General features: G+C 44.7%; 1 protein-coding gene across 1 annotated transcript in view; it reads right to left on the reverse strand.

The window, feature by feature from the left end:
* MEIOSIN (meiosis initiator) overlaps window positions 1-20,967 on the reverse strand; it is a 2,303,138-nt gene that overhangs the window by 922,445 nt on the left and 1,359,726 nt on the right. Inside the window, exon 8 of the mRNA XM_086938419.1 lies at window positions 1,065-1,217. Coding sequence (XP_086794545.1) covers window positions 1,065-1,217 — 153 coding nt within the window. The remainder of the gene's footprint in view (window positions 1-1,064; window positions 1,218-20,967) is intronic.

A 20,967-nucleotide genomic window follows, 5' to 3' on the forward strand; every position in this document is an offset into this window, starting at 1 on the left:
CCTCCCAGCCTGGGCGAGGTGTGAAGCACCTCCGCCCAGAGCAGGATTTGTTCCTAGCCTCTGAGAGTGCTGGCTCTCACTCCATGAGGTCAGAAACATGTCTGGTGGTGGCAGGCTGGCTAAGACTAGTCAGAAACCACATTGGTGCTTGGTAGTTTTCAGGATACCTCTAAAAGGGTCTTCTGTGTGCATTTATTTATAAAATTCAACCCTGGCATCAGTGAGGATTTACTAAGACGAGATGAGTGGTACAGTGAAGCAATCATATACTAGGAAACTCGAAATGAGGAGTATCCAGCCCATGTACTCTCTATTGCTTCCCTGTGCACTGACAGTATCCATAAATGGACTTAGAAAATGTAGGGTCATACCTGCTCATGAAGATATTTCCACACATGGGATATAGTGCACCCTGACTTAGGCCTGTAAGACCTGCAGTGGGGCTGACGTGCCTATACACCATGCAGTGTATGAGGGCATGGAACACAGGGCTGTGTGCCATGTCTACTCTTCTGTGTTCTCTGCACCAAGACATGCAGCCTGCAATGGCAGGTTACAGGGCCTTGGTGAGGAGTCCATAGCATGGCACAATTTGTGCTTCAGCCCTCTTCAGTACCCTTGTCCTAGGTACCAGGTTACCATTTAATAGGGAATCACAGAGGGTGCTGAAGAGGTGTCAATCATGGTACAGTTTTAGGAAACAGATCTGGCACTGGAATCCTGGTTAGCAGGGACCCAGTGCACTTATATTAGAAATCACATCATGCTTCAAAAAGTGGGTGCTACCCATGTCAAAGGAGGAACTTTCTTACATGCAGCATGGCAACACAATACCAGAAGAGCACACAACCCAACAATAAACTCTATCTTCAAAATCCTTTTATTTGCATAAAGTGGGCATTTACTGTTCTATAATCCCTTAGACTATTTGCAGTGCTAATATTTGTCATAGAAAAACAGACAGCGTACGCTTCATATATGAAACTCCGATTACAATTTTCGAATACATGGTGTAAATCTATGTATCTCTCTGGCGGACTTATTGTAGAAAGTGCTCTTCTTACCTTGTGATAGGTTCTCAGTTCCTTCCATTAGAGCCTGCCCTGGAAGTAGACGTCCAGGAGATGTAAACAGTGAAGGGCTCAAGCCTAGGTCTCTGCTGAGCCAACAGCTGCCATTCCAGCCCCTTTTCCCAGGAGAACAAATTAAGGATACACCTGTAATGAAACCATTTATGTTTTATACACAATAGTTTTACATTTAAACACAGCTAAATTGATGGAAAATGGATCCAAATCAAATAAAGAAATATGGAAGAACAATTTATATACCTGTGAAAACAGTTCTTCATAAAGGGTGATCTCTCTACCCCAAATACGTAAACTTAGAATTCCTCAATAGGTGTTCAACAACTTTTCAAAGACACATTTATTAACAAGTGTCCTTGAAAATCTAACGTCAAATGTAAAGAAGAAAGAAAAGTTACTTATTTGAAATCCTTGTTCTTTACCATGGAAATACTCTCTGAACTTGCATAGCGGAAACCCCTTCATCCGGCGCCCTCCAAATTGGGTTGGTGGGGGAACCCATGGGTTTCCCATACCCTTGCATGACAGAGTGGCAGGCACCATGGGATGCCCGCCACAGGGTGCATGACTTTCCCCAACCACCCCTTTTTTCAATGGAAGCCTGTGTTTACGTTAAGAACATAAGCTCCCATTGAAGTTAATGGGAGTCCGACCAAATCATATCTGTATGCATCCAAATCGCTCGGTCGGACTCCCCTGATCCGAGTATTTCGGAAAGCATTCCAGAACCGATTCGGTGGGAATGCTTTCCTAACAACATCGTACTTGGGCCCTAAGTAAACAGTACATGTGGCTGTAGAAAACTACTTAAATAGTTTAAAAAACATAAACGGAATGAAGCCAGGAAATGGTGTTCCGGCTCCTTTAAGAACCACACCACAGATGACAAAAGGTTGATTGACCTCTTGTGGAATGACCCCTAAGCTTACAAGGTAAGTAAGTATCTATTAGTATTTCCATAAAAAGCAAAAATGCAGGAAACTATCCACTTGCAAAATTTTGTTTAGAGGAAGCTACACCGGTACTATCACACCACAGATGACAAAAGGTTGATTGTCCTAACAAATCTATAACGTTCTATTCAATTAATAAAAATAAATCCTCCTTAACTGGAGAGTATGTATGACCTCTCTGCTGGGGTTGTTGGATTTGCGAAGAAATTAGTCAAAGGAAATAGAATAATGTGAAAAATGGATACGTTTGGAAGAAAAGAAGATCGAATGCCACTTTGTTACAATGAAATAAATGTGTACAGTTCATCTTTACAGACAGCTTGAACCTCACTCTTCTGACCAATGTAATACCCACTAAAAAAGAAAGCTGCCAAGGTACTAAAAAGCTTTTCAAGAAAGTTGCTGTAAATAAGCCTTGTGTATTGGTTCAATAGAAGGACCACCAGTTTAGATGCCCACAATCCATTCCCATAAATGAGAAAGACTTCTGACTGGAGGAAATACTTTCCTAAGCCCCCACTCCCCTGTGAAATCCAAAATTACAGGAAAAGTGATTAAAGAAAATCAAATGTATGCAACCAGAAGCATACTGTAAAATAAGACTTTTCTAGGCGAAGAAGCTAATGTAGTCTAGCCTCTTCCTAGCATATTTTCACAATATTAGGCTGGGAAAGACGATTCTGCCCAGCATACTAGAAATTAGGATCAACCTGACTGGCAGTCTCTTATATGGCTATGGGGGAAACCCGCACAAATGCACAGCTTTGGCCCCCAGGGTATCCCCTCCTGCCCTTATGGGTTCTCTCTGGCTGCCGTTGGAGAGAGGGCGATAAATACTGCACCAGCCCAACCACTGACGCCAGGGGTGGCCAAGGCCTAGGGTGCAGAGAGATCGGGCTGCGCCCTCAGGGCTCGCCATTGCGCGCTGGTGACTTCCCCCTTCTGCCAGTTGTTGGAGGTGCAGCATGCTTGAGGGCGAGAGGTGGCATCAGAGGAGCAGACGTGTGCTCAGTGGACCTACAGGGCACCATCTGGGGATCTAGGGAGCCCGTGGCTTCTGGAGCCTCAATCCTACACATCACTGGAACAGAATACACTGGGGGGTCTGGTCTGGTGAGACCTGGCCCCAACACAACCCGCCTGACCGGGGGACAGGAGAGCAAAAGAGGACAAGAGACCTGGTCCTCAATGAGAGACCTGCTGCAAGGAGGAGACACTACGGATTAAGAGGACGGCTGCAGGCCCCAATGGGCCAGCAGCTGCATTTGCCCCTCAAGAGCTGCAAAGGTGAAGCTAGCCGGGTGGGGAATCTGAGGGAGAGACCCCGGTGGCCTTAGGAAACAGCTGGCCTCCTCGGTGGACCCTTCATGGAGCTGTTGTGGGGAACTTCTAAAGGTGAGTGGGGTGGGGTGTGCATCCACCAGATCCGGGAGTTGACGTGCCCCCCCCTCTGTGGCACCGGGCTTCTGAAACAGAACCCCCCCCAAACGCCGGTGCCGACTGAATGGAACCTCAAGCGCAGCTCAAGGTAGGTGCATTGAGACCTGTAGTGCCTTCAACCCTGAACCCCAAAAACACAAAACAGAGATAGGATGATGGACAGTGGAGCCCATGCACAGAGAGAGGATTGGCGGAAAAGCCCTCACTGGGGACTCCAGACAAATGCACCAAACAGGCATCCTCAGCAGGAGTATCTCTGGACATACAGTCTAGACAAGACATACATCCAGCCAAAGTCATACTACAGGCCATAAAAGAATCCTGGCTGGCTTTAGAAAAGACCCATTGATGGAGTTGGGACAGAGATATCTGTCCTCTGTCATGACCCCCAGAAGGCAACTGATCGCAGGACAGAGATGGAAGCAGGCACGCCCGGTCCAGGTAAGAGCGGTGAAGCCGGGGAGTCGACAGACTGGGATATGGAAAATTAAATGAATATCCACTCATCTGTCAAATTTCCCCTACCTCGCCCCACCGCTCTTACCTGTACCAGCCGCGTCAGGGTGGGAGCATGGTATCCTCAGCAGAAGATGAACTAAGATCCCTCAAAGAGAACCCTCCAAAACTGCGTTCAGTGGAGCTGGTATTGGAGAGATGCATGGAGGATGCTGAGGGCTGCTCCTAGCCGAACAATGTCCAGCTAGTGGAGAGTCCCAAGGGACTGGAGATTGCCCGGCTGTAACAGTATTTCCCCACTCTTTTTGCGCCGGGAAACCGGAGCAGGTCTTTCCTCCCTGTTTTGTCATTGAAGGGGCACAGAGATCCTTGGCCACCCGGCCGCCACGAGGCCCCTCCCGCCCCCGGCTGATTATTTTGCGCCTCAACTATGTTGACAGGGAGGCTATCCTTTGCAGGTCCCTGTTGCTAACAAACTTTGCTGATAAAATCTAAAACAAAGGGATGCTTTTAGTAGACTACACATTGCAGGAGCAGTAGCAAAGGTCAATCTTCACTGAGGTGAAGCAGAAGTTGACAGCGATGCAAAATAAATACACGCTCCTGTACCCAGCTTGACTAACAATCATCTACCAGGGAAGGCCACACTTTTTAGATGCTCCAGAGGAGGCATGGCGATGGGCACACGGAGATACCACAGCTAAATAAAAGGGCCAACGTCGAGGCATACCCGAGTTGGACATCTTGTGGTGGGCTCTGCTGTCCAAGGCCAAATGCCATCAGAGACGGGCTAGGTCGGCGACTACTCCACACAGACCGGGTGGGTCGGGGTACTAAGACTCTTCCCGATCAGGGGAGAGGGACAACACTATGATGAACATGCATTCCTTTGGTTGGTGTGGGCTTTTCTCTCGACCCCTGGCCCGGCCGCTATCAGCCACCAGACCAGGGGGTTGACCACATCGATCAGTATGACCCTGAAGACTCTTAAGAGGGCTAGGAGTAGGCCAGCGGGGAGCCACAACTGTGGTTCAAACAGAGTGATAGGATCATCCAGTTCAATTCACCACCTTTCCAACCCATATTGGTTTGTTGAAATTTACATGAATATGTTTTGGTGTGTCATCAGCAGCTGAACTTTTGCAAGATGTTGTTCGACGTTTCATACGGTCTTTCTTGAATGCTTTCAATTACAGTGATGATTTCAGTGCTGCCTAGAAAAGCTCTTACGCAAGTGTGTCATTTACTTGCTGACGCAGGTTTAGCTGTTAGCGGCCCACAAAACAAAAGTTAAATTCTTTGGCCATATCTTTTCTGATGGGGTCATGACACAGTATCCAGCTAAAGTACAAGCTTTGTCAGTCACCAGTGCCCCACACGATGTTACCATGTTACGGTCCTTCCTTGGCATGGCCAATTACTGTTCCCGATACACATGTGACGTTGCCACAGTAAGGGCTCCATTAAGAGGCTTAACAAAAAGAAATGTTTTATTTTATTGGTCGTACAAATGTGAACTAAGCTTTAAGAAAATCAAGCATGCAACTGAGAATGCCACTGAAATGGCCTACTTTGATCGGAAGCTTTATACAGAGGTTGTTGTTGACGGCAGCACAGTCAGGTTGGACGTGATCCTTGCACAGTGGACACCCAAATGCTTGGCATTTTGCAGCATATACAAGGAGAAGTTTGTCACAAACTGAACGCAACCAGAGAAAGAAAGATTAGCAGTGTTGTGGGCTTGTGAACATTTGCATGCATTCCTATATGGAAAATCTTTCACTCTTGTAACGGATCATCAAGCATTGCTTACCATCTTTGGCAACCCAAAAGCCAAGATGCCTTAGAATTGAACATTTGGCTTAATGACTACAGGAATATGACAAGACAATTGTGCACCAACCAGTGAAAGATCAAAACCCTGTTGACTAATTTTCACAAGTGCCGACACAATTCCCTGGTAGCCCTTAAAAACATCTGAAGCCTTCATTTACTTCATCGTAAAGTCATGTACACCTACTGCTATTTCATTTGAACAAATCATTGCTGCAAAGAGCAAAGATAGTGACATGCTGAGGCTAAAAGAAATGTTTGTACATCAATCTTGGAAACAGCACATTCGACCTCACACATGACAAAGAATATCAACATTTCAAAAATGTAAAAGATGAACTGCCTGTTACCAACAAAGCCATTATGAAAAATGGGGTGACCCAATATGGCCATCGACCTGGGTTACGTATAGTATCAAAAACAGTGGTCCAAACCTAACAATCAAAGTTCAAATTAATGCATACTTGTTATCAATATTTGTACAACTTAGTGAGCCTTCAAACTATTTGGCTCTGTGCTCTCAATCCGTTCAGTAGTTACTCTGGAAAAAAGGGGAGAGAGATGCAACAACCTGACAGAAAACAATAGATGATCAGAAGGAGTTTTAATGAATCACTCCATCATTTAACTCAACTGTATACATTTTTCTCATACATTTTTGGTACAAAGAAGTGTGGTGCTTCTAAGAATGTGCAAAGAAGGAATGTGCAGTGAGTAAGGAAGGGGTGAAAAGCTAGCAGAGCTTGAGACACAGAAGTGTAATAAAAATCAAATTTGAGATAAGTTTGAAAAGGCTGGTTTAAGAATTCCAGCACTGTGGGCAAACGGCCACTCCTTGCTGTATTGATAATTTGGTGTTATTCATTTTCATTTATACAGTCCGAAACATGAATTCCAAGGTAACATGTATAATGAGATTAGGTAGAGGGTGGTCCAATTTGCAATTTGAAAGGTGTCGATGTTTCGACCCGACTAAGGGGTCAGGGGTGAGTAGGGGCCTCAGCCTGCGGGTCTTCTTCAGGACGAAGGGGGCAGCCATAGTACCGTGGGTGTGACAAGGTCACATACCTGGGGGTAAATTAATACAGGGTTCAGAAGTTGCATAGGCAGAAAACTACCAGAGTTGGTTAGTGATCCTAGTTCCTAGATTGGCTTACCCATGAACGTTAGTGGGTGGCCTGGTCCTCTAAGTGGGGCCTTGTGTGGTAAAAGCTCGTGCTGGAGCGTAGTCCTTATCTAAAAATGATAAGGTGAGAAGTCAGGAATAAAATCGTGAATGCTATTAAAATGAGGCTCATTACAGACGTGGAGGTTAGCTATAGACATGAGAGTCACCCGTGTGTAAGGGGTAGCGCGTGTCTAGATCGTCTTCCCAGGTCGTTTTCCGTTGTACATAACATACCGCTGCTGCGGGGGAAACGGAGTGTCAGTTAACCATATAAAGACACTTGAGAAGCAGCGGGCCTGTCGGTGAAGCGCTTACCTCAATATCAATATAACCGCTGTCAGTGGATCGCGCGGTGGGGAATCGGCAGGAAGAACAAGCTGCCGCGAGGACGTTAAAATAGTGCGCATCATCTGTGAAGTGAAGAAAGACTCCCTACTGTATGTATTACGTCACTAGGGCTCTTTAAGGCTAACGGGGCAGCGTCAAGTGACTGTTACTAACCCCAGTAAAACAATTATAAGCACAAAAACATACAACATGGATTTAACATTAAATTACAGAAGCGTGCCTGTGTATTTTACAATTTAGCAATTTAGAAAAATTGCCGCCTAGATAACAATTAGCAGGTTACAGAAAATCAGGTAATTACATACATTACAGTTAAAGGTTGCAAAGGTGTAAATGTGGTGACATTTGTGAGCACATTTAAGACAGCCATCGCCTCTTGGACTATTAGCGGGGTGGCCGCTTATGCAGACAAGGAAGTAACATTTGTGAGCACATTTGAGACTGCCAACGCCTCTTGGACAATTAGCGGGGCGGCAGCTTATGCAATAGAAGGGGTATCATATGCATAGAGGCCAGATTAGGAGCAAGTGATGATGGGCCACTGGGGTCGCATGATACATGTGGCGTTACCCATTGTTCGGCACTGCTACCTGCTTGCTAATCTCTTCATATTCATTTAAACCTCGTCTGATGGTGTCAAATATGTCCATAAATCTACACTCACGGGTGTTCAAGATGTTGTTGAAATCACCTCCCCTGGGGTTTGGTTTGAACTTTTCCAAGACCCACCATTTAAGACTGTCTGGTGCGTGACTGAACTTGGTGAAATGGTCCACTAAGGGGGCCCCCTGTGTTTGGTATCTAATACAACTGACATGTTGTAGTATGCAACATTTAACTTTTTGGATTGTCTGTTCAATGTCCAAAAAAATCACACAGGCAAATGATGGCATAGATGACCCCTGTAGAGTTGCAATTGCTGTGTTCCTGTAGTATATGTGTGTGGTTGTTGTGTGTGAACTGCCTTGTCTCTTGGACTAATGGACAGGCCTTACAGCTGCCACATTTCACGTGGCCTTTAACTGGAGGGATGCTCCATAGAACCGTTTGTCTGGGCATTGCCATTGTGGGTAGTAAAGCCTTCACCACATGGTCTCTTATGTTTTTAGCCTTTTTAACGGCATGTAGGGGGCACGGTACAATACCTAGTTCATCAGAAATCATATGCCAATGTTGGTTGATTATTTTCTTGACTTAGTTGCTTTTTGTAGAGAAAGTGGTTACGCATACTAGTCGTTCCTCCTTCTTGTTCTTATTGAGAGCTGGTTCTAGGAGATGTTCCCTGTGGTTGTGCCAGGCTCATTTACAGGCTTGATTGAGAGCCTAATGGGATACCCTCTTTCATGTAGGCGAGCTAGGAGGCCTGCAGACTCGCTGAAAAAATATTTTTTTGAGCAATTGCGTTGCAACCTCAGGAATTGGCCGAAAGGGAGATTGGCCCCGAGGTTGCGTGGGTGGTGGCTGGTGTAGCCTAGCAGTGTGTTGCGCTCGCTGCTTTTTCTGTATAGACTTGTGTATAGGGTCTCTGATTCTGCATTTATGGTGATATCCAAGAAGTAAATTCTGGACCTATCATACTCTAGTGTGAACCTAATGTCAGTGGAGCGTGTGTCCAGCCACTTGTGGAACATTGTGAGCAGTTCCTCACTTCCTTTCCATATAATGAGGACATCGTCTATGTAACAACGCCACATCTCAATACAGTTACAAAAGGGATTTGATTCATTAAGAACTGGTTCCTGTTCAAAAGCGTCCATAAAAATTATAGCTAAGTTTGGGGCAAAACTAGCCCCCATAGCCACGCCTTTTGTTTGGACATAATGTTGGCCCAGAAAGAAAAAATAATTTTTAGTCATTGCAAGAGTCAAGAGTTCGATAATGAACTCCGTAGGTACATGGTGAGGAGCGAGGCGTTGGTTCAAAACCACTTCAATGACAGCCAAAGCAGAGTTCTGAGGGATGTTGGTATACAAGGACTGGATGTCCATTGTGGCCAAGAGGTGTGTTGTTTGGTCGTGTGGGAGTCCATCCAACAGTGATATGGTTTGCATGGTGTCTTTTAAATAAGTAGCCATTTTTTCAGCTAGTGGTTTAAAAAATGTGTTGATATATTTACAGAGTGGGTCCAGTAGGGATCCACACCCCGAGATTATCGGCCTGCCTGGGGGTCTTGCATTCTTTTGTGGACTTCTGGGAGGGTATAGATTGTTGGCATCATCGGATGTTTATTATTGAGGTATTCGAACTCTTGTTTGCTTATGTAACCAGGCTCAAATCCCTGTGTTGTTATCATGCCAATTTTCTTACCTAATTCCTTGGTCGGGTCACATCTAAATTTGGCATAGTTCCCTGCGACTCCTAGTTGTGTGAGAATTTCTTTAGTGTAGTCATCATGATTTTGGGCCACAATGGCCCCGCCTTTATCGGCTGGTTTTATAACAATCGCAGTATTGCTCTTGAGGGTTCCAAGTGCTTGGCGTTCCCCTCTAGTGATGTTATATTTGATATATTGTCTCTCAGTGAGGGTGTTTTCCTGGACCAGAAGCTAACAAGTGTCGTTCAAGGGGAACCCATTAAGGTATATCTTTAGATTTGGGAAGAAAAAAGACAAGTTGCGAAAGATGAAGAGCAAGTTAGTAATGCTCGATAGAAGGGAGACCCAATCCTCCTTGCAGCTGATGAGATTTTAATTTTGCAAAGGCAAGACGCGGTTTCGCCGTGCCCCAGATAAAAAGCTTAATCTTGGAGTCAATGGATCTTAGAGTGGTTAAGGGGATGTGAAAAGGAAGCATACCAAAGACATAAAGGAAGCAAGGAAGAGTAACAATTTTGACCGCCTGTACTCGCCCCCACAAGGACAAACCGAGAGCCTTCCATTTATCAAAGTCTCTTTGCATTTGCGTGATTAAAGGAGTCAAATTGTCTGTGACTATATTATCCAATCCTCTATTTATTAGGATTCCTAAGTACTTAAGCCGGGATGGTTGCCAACGAAAAGGGAAACCAGAAATCACATCCTTTGTTGTACCAATAGTCATGGGTAATGCTTCACTCTCATCCCAATTAATCTTGTAACCAGAAAAGGAAGAGAAATCATTAATGATGCGGAGGAGAGCAGGAAGGGAGCGGGGAAGATCAGTGAGTGTGAGGAGCACATCATCTGCATATAAATAAATTTTTGAGTGACCAATTTATAAGGGGAACACCTATTACCTCAGTAGATTGTCTTACCGCAGCAGCTAAAGGTTCCATTGCGAGAAGAAAAAGAAGAGGGGAAAGTGGGCAACCTTGACGAGTACCTCGTCTGATTGGGAATGGAGTGGATAGGAAACCGCCGCAATTGACCTGAGCTGATGGGTCATCGTAAAGCAGCCGCACTTTATCTATAAACTGAGCACCTAACCCAAACCTTTGCATGACAGAAATAAGGTATTCCCACTCAATACGATCAAATGCTTTTTCAGCATCTAGGGAAAGAACTAACGCATTATCAGTAAGATGTTTAGCTGACCATAAAGTATGAGACAGAGTGCGTAAATGATTACGAGATGACCTACCCGGAACAAAACCTACCTGCGAATTATGGATTAAAGAAGGTAGGACTTTACGAAGGCGTGAAGCAAGAATGCTGGCAAGTATCTTGACATCAGAATTTAAAAGAGATATCGGCCTATAACTACTGCACAGCAAAGGATCTTTGCCAGGTTTCGGTAAGACAGCTATGACGGCCTTGTTTGAAATAGGACCAAGAGAAGATTCCTCTACTGCCTCCCCAAGTGCCGCATGTAAGGTGTCGATCATATTCTGACCGGTCCATTTAAAGAATTCAGGAGGAAAACCATCATCTCCCGGAGCTTTATGATATGGCAATGCCGCTATCGCTGAATATATTTCATCCTTTGTAATAACACCCTCCAGTAGGGCTCTACCCTCATCGGAGAGTTTTGGGAGAGGGACTGTATCTAAAAAATTAGACATCACAAGTGTGTCAATATGTGTGCTTGGAGAGTAAAGAGATCTCTAGAATGAAGCGAATTCTTCAACAATCTCTTGTGGCCGAGTGAGCACGTCACCATTACTTGATTTAATAGCTGGGATAGCCATATTGGCCTCCCTCTGTCGCAACTGCGCAGCCAATAGCCGACCAGCCTTTTCCCCCTGCTCATAATGACGTCCTTTCATTCTTTGTAAAGCGTATTCAGCTTTAGAAGTAAAGAGACTATTAAGGGACATTCGTGCCTTCTCCAGCGATTTCCAAACCTGAAGAGTTGGAGTTAAAATATATGATTGAGAAAGTTGACGGATGTCCTCCTCGAAGGCAGTCTGTTTATGTGCATTTTCCTTATTGCGAAAGGCAGCGTCCCGCATGAGTTGACCTCTAATCGTTGCCTTGGCCGCTGCCCAAACCATTCTCTTAGAAGAGACTGATGTATCATTGAGAATAAGATAATCTTGGAGTTGAGATTGCAAAAAGAGTTTACCTGCTGGCGCTCTATACCTAGCAATATTCAAGCGCCATGGTTTACGACCTGGTTTGGAAAGACCCAAGTCAAGAAACAGGAGAACAGGGGAATGGTCGGAAATGGCTGCTTCCAGGATCTGGGACTGTGTAACCAATTGGACTGCCCGTTGTGAAAGAAGAAAATAATCGAGACGTGAGAATGTACCATGTGAAGGGGAGAAAAACGTATATTCGTTGTCCTGAGGATTACTCAATCTCCAATGATCAACTAGACCAATATCAGCAAGAATGTCCCGGAAAATGGCTCGATCTGGAGCATTAACAGTGTCAAAACAACCTGTTCTGTCCAGAGTCGGAACTGGTGCCAGATTCCAGTCTCCTCCGATGAGAAACTGGGAGGCATCGATTTCCGTGAAAAGGCGGTTCAGTCGAAGAAAAAACTGTTTTTTTGGAGCCTAATGGGGCATAAATGGAACCAAGACAGATGAAAGAGTTTCCAATCTTCAACTTGGCAAATACATACCGACCTTCTGGGTCAGACCATGTTTTGAGAATTGTGAAGGGAAGTGACTTACGAAGAAGTATGGCTACCCCGCACTTACGAACAGGGTTAGGGTTGGTGGGATCATGTTTGGAGACACTACTATGAATCACCTTACCGACCCAATCTCTGCTGAGTTTACTAGATTCAACGTCACCTAAGTGTGTTTCCTGCAATAAAGCAACGTCCACATGTTTAGATCGTAAGTATGTTAGTACTTTTTTACGCTTAATATAATGAGTGAGACCATTAACATTCTAGGAAATCACTGACAACGAATTAGGAGAGGACATGGTAGGGGAGGTCAAGAGGTAAATAGAAAGGAAAGGAAGCAAATGGACGAAAATTAGAGAAGAAAAATGCTGCACCGGGAAGTAATAGAAAAAGTGAGTCGAGGAAAAGGAAAAGAAGAAAAGAAAAGAAAGAAGGAGAAGAGGAAAAGAAAAAACAGAGGTAGTTTAGAGAGGTAAAGGAAGTATCTAAGATAAACAAATCATGTGGAAATGAACAAAAGAAAACAATAAAATAGAAAAAGAGAAGAGAACCTAGACTGTTATCTACGGGTCTGGGCGCACTGAAAGCAGCGCCAAGGGGTAATCGGACCCCCTCTGAGGAAAGAAAACTGGAGATCTAGAGAGCAAAGGATAATATGGAATATACGAGCCAAAATAGAGCAAGGTAACATTTAGCAAAAACGTGTGAAAACCTTAAGTATCATCATAAAAAACAGCCAATGAATGAAGAGAATGATTAAATGCACGGTAGAAATACCATACATTAAATAATAATAATTCGAGAAGATAAGAAAAGAAGACTAAAGGAAGTGAAGTAAATGAAGGAGTCCCCATAGCAAACAGTAAAAAGAGAAAAAATAAGATATACAAAGGAAACATGAGAAATAATGTATGAAACAGAACAAAGTAAAGAATGTCACAGGAAGAGAGAAAGAAAGAATTAGTGTAGAAAAGAAGAAAAGCACTCATGGGGAAACATGAGAGCATGATTAGAGACAATATATGTATAAGTGACTAAAACAATATAATAAAAGTGTATCATATCAAAACCCCAAGTATCTGATAAAACAGATGAACAGTGTAGTTCTAAACACAATAACCAGAACATGGAAAATGGGCATAAATGGGGAGTAAGTCCCATATGTAATAAGCAATGCATATACAGTATTTAATGAGCGAGACCTACAATGCATAAATACTCCACTTTGTTAGAAACTCACAGTAGAACAATAAAATATATATCACAAAATAAAACAATGTGCATAGTTTTTAATACTATAGATCCACAGGTGAAGAAGTAACCAGTTAAAACATCAGATAATAGGAATTATCCTAATCCAAAAAATAGCAATAATACAATAAGGCAAAAATAACAGTCAGCATCTAATAATATCGAATAGAAAAGAACAGTAGAAAATGAAGCAACATAGAAAAACACGAAGTAGAAGGAACCTTATTGTATCATGCATTAAAGTCGCAATAAGCGAAATAAGTAGCAAAAACATGATGAACAACAGATATTGCTATAGGCCTTCAATCAGCATCAGAAGGCGTCTTAAGAGGCGACCTGGACTTGTCTCTCTGCTGCATGTTTGTAAGAGAGGATACAGAGTGTAGAGCTCATTCCCTGTCATCTTGAGAGCGAGGCAGGCGAGTAGGATCTCTTCCGCGTTGTCTAGATTCAGGGGATGTACACAAATGAGACGTTGGCATATTCGTAGATGGAAACTTGGACTGAGAAGGGTGGATATTTGAAGAAGACTGGGTTTCCATATCATCGTACTTGATATCGTCCAGAAACTGTTGTAGGAGTGCAGGATCATAAAAGTATCTGGATACTCCATTCCTGGTAATTCGAAAACGTGCAGGCTCAAATAAGCCATACTTGATGTCCATTTGACGGAACTGTGGTCGCATGGAAAGAAACGCCTTCCGCCGTTCATTCGTTTCTTTAGAGAAGTCTGCAGCCATATGGATGGTATGACCTTGAAATATAAAGGGCCACGTGTACAGGCCAGTGATAAAATCTGTCTGGTTTGTTCATGCCGAAGAAAACAAGCAATGATTGGTCTAAGCCTGACAGAAGATCCAGAACGTGGAGGACCCAGTCGATGAGCACGTTGAAGTTCAAGAGGAGGAGTAAAAGAAATACCAGTCATAGTGGGAAGAGCATCACAAAGAAAGGACTTCATATCTTGGTTTTCAATGTTTTCTGGAAAACCAAAAAAACGGATGTTGTCTCTACGACTGCGATCTTCCAAATCAACGATCTTACTGTGAAGAAAGTGGAGGTCCTGATCCGAACCCTGAACAGAGTCCAGCCGGCCCTCCATTGCCATTATTTTGGAGTCAATGACGTCAATCCTTGTGTGAAAAGTAGTGAGTTCTGCCCTAATAGACTTAGTTTCCGTAGTCAATGAACTCATGGCAATATCCAGACCCTCTAGCCGCCAGTTGACCCCAGAGATCTCCAGTAAAATGCGGTCCATAGTGTCAGATAAGGATTTACCGTTCTGAGGTAATGTAGCCTGTGAAGAAGAAGATGATGCAGAACCATTGCCTTTAGCTGTGGAAGTAGAGGATTGCTTGACCACGTCAGTGAAAAGACTCTGTTTAGGCCTCCGGCCGCCATTCCTGTTATTTGACATTGCTGCACACCGTTGTAGTGGCGGTCTACAATAGCGAATAGAGGTTATATAGGAATTGGAGGCAATGATGAAAACAGAAATTCACTAAAGAACAAGGAGGCAATGAAATATGAGCATTCAGTAAATAAATAACATGAACAGCATACAATTAGCGTCAAAATCACCTCAGAAGCAAGACATATAAAGGTCAAGTTAATCTGACACATATGTCACTTATGGCACAAAAAGCAGCGAATCAAAAATGACAAAAATCAGTTGTGAGAAGTTAAAGGGAGAAAATGGAGCAGCACTACTGCATGCAAATCTGCTAGTACTGTTAAACTTTTCCCCCTCCAAATAATAGCTACAAAGTGCCTCCACTGACAGAATAAATAGTAGAAGGAATAAGTCAGGCAATATTTAGCTGTGCCATAACTGATAGGACCACTGGGCACATGTGCACAGTTAATAGAGTAAACACTCTTTGTTGGAATAATAATTATGACAGTCTGTTAGCCGTGCCTGCATTCCTGTCATGGTGCCTCTTCCAATTAAACTGTATTACTGGCAACTCGTAAAGGGACAAGAAAAGAGTCTGAGGAGAGCGCTGTTTATCGGAAACATGAGCAGTGAGGGAGTTCACAAAAAGGCAGCCTGCAACAGTCTGAAAGCGCGCCTCCACCGTCTGAGGAGGGGCGGCCTTGCAGCTGAGGAGGCGCGGCCCTGGAGTAGCTCTGACGCTGCCTCAGCTGAGGAGAGTCGCGGCCACGGAAGGGCGCGAATGCCGAGGCGAGCACAGACAATGTCGGTCACCTCACCGTCACTCCGCTGACGAAGGAACCACAGCCGCTATCCAGGAAAGAAGATTACCGCTGTATCAGACACGGACTCCGGAGCCCTGGCATCGCTGGAAAGACGACCCACTGGAGCAGGTGAAGCTCGTCAGGGGTCCGTCCCTCGGCGGAGCTCCCCTAGCAGGCGGCCATCTTCCTGCGTGGCTAGACCACGCCCCCTGGAGTAGGTGCCTGGTTGTTCCCTCACGTAGTACCCTTCCTGCAAGTATGGGTAGGTTACCTTTTTCTCATAGAATTGTATGTCCTTGGCTACTTTGTCCAACTTCGTAGCTTGTGCATAGAGGTCGAACTTTCGTATTGTCCTCTCTAGATGCTCCAGGGCCTCTTTGGCGTTAATCAAGGCTTTATCCTCGATCATTTCTTTTTTAAGTTCAGATATTTTTTTCATAAGTCTCTCTACTTCCTCAACTGCAGTCTCTATCCCGAACACCATCCAATGTCTGGAGCAGGTTTTGGAGACGAAACTGAAGTTCTCTTTAAATTTAGGATAATCTACAAGTATTACTGGCTCATTTCTTACTCTCAATCCTACAGGGATTACATTTGACTTAAGATATTTGGCTAGGGTGTGTCCATGGAGTCTAACTTTTATGAGTTTTTTCTCAAGTCTCTCTAATTTTGAAATGTTCTCATTCAGTGTAATGTCAATGCTGGTGGTTTGGTTTCCTAGGAAGCCCGTGGCTCCTTGTGCAGTTAATAATCGGTCTATATAGTCTTCACTGTATGCCAGTGTTTCCTTTTCAGACATGTTATTTGAAAGGTCACAGTAATGGACGTAGATGGTCAATTATGTTAAACTCAGTATTATTTACAGACAAAACAAAACATTTAATTAATTAAACAAAAGACAACAAAACCCTTGCAGGAATTCCTGCACAAGGTAGCCATTATGAAGAATGGGGTGACTGAATATGGTCATGGACCTGGGTTACGTATAGTATCAAAAACAGTGGTCCAAACCTAACAATCAAAGTTCAAATTAATGCATACTTGTAATCATCATAAAATCTTTATTTCGGTACAGAAAATACCATAAAAGCACAGATTTTAAAAGACATACAACAATGTATAGTAAAAAGTTATTATAAAATTACACAATTAATTATTACAATCACGATAAAATCACAATAAAATTGAAATTTTCTTTTGAGATAGGGGGACGTTATGCACCATTCTAAGAGGCTGAGAAACCAGGGAGAACCTCCAAGGCAAAGTATTTTGTTTAGCCCTAACTACTTGAGGATCTCCTTATACGCCACATGGCTGCTAGGAAATGCGAGACTGCAAAAACAATGGCTCCTGAGGTGTCTTTTTGCATTACTCTAAGTGCTTGCATGTACTGCCGGAAACCAAGACTTTTGCAAAGTGGGAACAGCCAGTGTTTCCTTGGTTTGAGGTATGCAGGGCAAAAGAAGAAGACGTGTTGCTCTGTTTCACTGTTGCATTGACATAAGGGGCAGTTTTTCGGTGCAGACAAGCTCCAATTGCATGTGAAGGCCCGCATAGGTAAAACACCATGCTGCCATTGCACGTAGAGCTTTGTTGCCATGACGGGATAGATAACATCCAGAAAGCCTTCAAAATGGTATATATCTTTTACCATAAGAAAGGATACCGTTCTGGAGCTGTGCTTAGGATTGTGCATGGCCCTATCCAAGCTCTCACCACGATAACCTTTCGAGAGCATGGTAGCCGAAATCTGATTACATTCCCTCTCAGGGTCAGTCCATAGGTTTGGAAGTCCCAATCTAGTAAATTCCTTCTTAATGAAGGCAAGCCATGGTATTTTATGTGCACTGCTACTAGTGAGCACTTCTTTGAGCTCTTGCCTATAGTTAACCAGCTCAGGTGTAACCCAGAGACGGCGCCACTACTTTAGCAGTCTGTGGACTGGGCTTGTGGACCAGGGGTGGTAGATGTACCAGGTTGTTGGTCAGGAACGAGAACGACACCGGGTCGTGGGGTTAAAGAGGGTTTTATTGGTATCCCACGATTCGATTTTAACATTAAAGTTCTCCTCGTTCTGAATGTGAGTCTCTCTTTGGCAAACTGACTGGGATCCGTTTTGGCGTTCGGGTATTCCTTCTCTTGGCCGTCTGATAGTAGCAATGCACCTCAAGGTCTGGTCAAGGTCTGGTCATTAAGGTGATTCCCTTGGCTCCGGTTTCCCATGCAAAAAGAAGACCAACAGAAAGGGAGCCGTTAGTTCCGCTGTCTACTGGGGAAGTTGCACCTAGGGGCCGTGTGTAGTGAGATGGGGGGTATCACCGGTGAACACGTATATCTAATGTAAGTCAGTGAAGTGGGTTGGGTGTTACAGACAGTGAGGGTAAACGCGGGGTAAAGGAAACGAGAGGGTGGGGAGACGAGGAGACACCGGGTCGTGGGGGCTTTGTACACTTTATACACGCTTGCTTCCCACCCAAGCCGCCATACGCCGCCGTACCTGGGTTAGCCATGCTCCTCCCCAGGGAGAGTGGCATGGCGGCTCACGGGGTCGTTTGCCTCCTGGCTCTCCGTGGGACTCCTCTCCGCCTTCTGCTCCGGGATGTTCTTCGGTTATTCCTCGTAATCCTTCGCTGCTGCAAACTCCCGACGCCCGCTCTCCAACACCGCTCCTCGCCTTCTCCTCCGGGGTGATGTCACACACCACGAACATCACTTCCTGGGATTTAACCAATCCGGTCTCGCCGACGTGTACAGACGGAGTGTCCTCCTCCTCCGTGAACGCCCAATTAAAGGCGCCGTGTTCCTCTTCTTCGAGTCCGTCCTAACCTGAACCCCATGTGTCCGTCTGCAAGGAAGGAGGTATTACGGGGTCATTTCCGGGTGTCCACCACTCCTCGTTTTTACTCAGCCTCACCCTGTTACACGGTCTTAAAGCTAGCTCCTCCTCGATTGGGGTAATCTCCAAATCAAGTCTCAGTGTGAGGAGCGGGGTACTGGGCGGAAGAGCCACTAGATTCATTAAGAACTTGTTCTCAGCCCTGGAAATTTTGGATTTGCCACACTGGCCCCACAGCTCACCACCATACATACTAGCACCCCTGGCCTGTGATTTGTAGACCTCCAGTGGAGGACCCAACGGTTTTATGGTGGAGGTGTTGGATAGCCTCAGGATCCCCCCGCTAATTGGGCTAGCTTTAGCTGGGATTTAGTTGCCTGGGGACCCCATGTCATGCTCTCATTGATCGTGACCCCAAGGTAAACAAAGGTGCAAACCCTTTCCAATGTTGTTTTACCCAGGGTGGGATTGGGTCTTGTGGTTCTGGGTGGGTTGAAGATCATGAATTTGGTTTTCAATGAGATAATCTCCAAACCATGTTTGTTATAAAATTCTACAAATCCATCCAGTATTTTCTGGATACCATTCGGGGATTTGGAAAGCAATAGGGTGTCGTCGGCGAACAGTATCGCCAGTACCTTATTCCTGTCTATCTTTGGCGCATCGTTATTCAGCACCCCGTTCAGATGCGTGATTACCCCGTTGACATAGAGGCAAAACAGTGTCAGCGCGAGCACACAGCCCTGCCTTACCCCCCTGCCAACGGGGAATCTGGATGTGAGTGTACCACTCTTCCCGCATCTGACTTGGGCAAAGTTTGCCTTGTGTAACCTAATCAGGACTGAGAGAAAATGATTGGGATGCCTAGATCTAATAAGACTTTCCACAGTTTGCCTCTTGGTACAGATCAAAGGCAGACCGCTGGTCTACAAACACTATATAGAGACTGCCACCCTCTATATACACCGTTTTTCAATGTAGTACTACTAGGCGAAAGATTTAGTCTATGGTGGAGGTGTTCTTCCTGAACCCTGCCTGATAGGGGCTAAGTATATCAAATTCCTCTATCCAATCCTGCAGTTGGTCTAAAATAAGTCTCGCGATGATCTTATGTGGGACGTCAATGAGACTTATACGTTTGTAGAAGGATGGGAGCAGAGGCGAGCCCTTTTTGAAGATAGGTACTATCTCTGCTCCCAGCCAAGTACTAGGGAGCACCATTCCTCTCAGGATTGAATTGAATACCAGACATAGGTAGGGGCCCCAGACTTTTGGTTGGTGCTTGAAAAGATCACCCGGGAGTTTATCCAGGCCGGAGCTTTGTTTATTGCAAGTCTGTCAATAGCAGTACACACCTCTGCCACCGTAGCCATACACTCCTCAGGGCAGAATGTACTCAGACCATAGGCCAGTAAATCTGCAGACAGGTCTTCGGGAACAGCCTCACAGGAGTACAAATCCCGGAAATGGTCTTCCCATACCTCAGGCGCTAGGTTCGGTTCTACTGTTTGTTTTGGTTGTCCTGAGCCTACACTAATTATTGACCAGAAAGATTTAACGTCTTTACAATTTAGGGCAGAGGATAAACTGGACCACTTTTCCTGGTCCCATTCTTCCTTGGAGCATCTGATTATTTCCTTATAGTAGGCCCTCTTGACTTTTATTAGGGCTCTATTGTTATCTTTTACAGCTGCCATTAGCTCTGACTTTGCTTTCCTTCATGCCTTATTATACCATGAGGAACAGGTGGCACTAGTTCTTTCCTTTGCAACTCTGGGATTAAATACTTCAGCCAAAACTCTATACTAGACTCCCATGCAGAGCCTCTATCCGTACGAGAGAATCAGATGATGGTGGTAAATCATTCAGAACCGCAGCTTCTGCCAGCAGCGGAACTCCCAAGTTGTATAGTTTTGCAATCTGTTCTGGTTTTTCCTTTAGTCGCGACCATCTAATTCTGCGCCTGTTATTTGTCAGGGTCAGGTTGTTAATACCTTCACCCCTCGCTGGAACCCCAGGCCTACCAATCTTTGGCAGAGCCATTTCTAAAATTATGGTGTTGTGGTCACTATCCTCCCTTGGTGTTACAACAAAATCGATAACATTTGGCCATAACCTGGTTTCCACCATAATGTAATCGAGATGTGATGTTCGACTAGGTTAATTGTATGTAGGTTTGGCTGGGATGTCCGATTTAGTACGACCATTACATGCTCGTATAGAATGGGTGATAGTTAGGGCATTAACTTGGACAGCTAGTGGGGACCATGCCCTGACAAAAGGGGCCTGGGTCATGGGGATTAACCAGTGGTCATCTTCTGCTGTGGGGGAACCTACATTTAGCCCCTCTAGGGGCTCAAAATGACAGTTTAGGTCTCCCCCTACCACTATATCACAA

The sequence above is a fragment of the Lissotriton vulgaris genome, chromosome 9 (assembly GCF_964263255.1).
Source record: "Lissotriton vulgaris chromosome 9, aLisVul1.2, whole genome shotgun sequence".
Lineage (NCBI taxonomy): Eukaryota > Metazoa > Chordata > Amphibia > Caudata > Salamandridae > Lissotriton > Lissotriton vulgaris.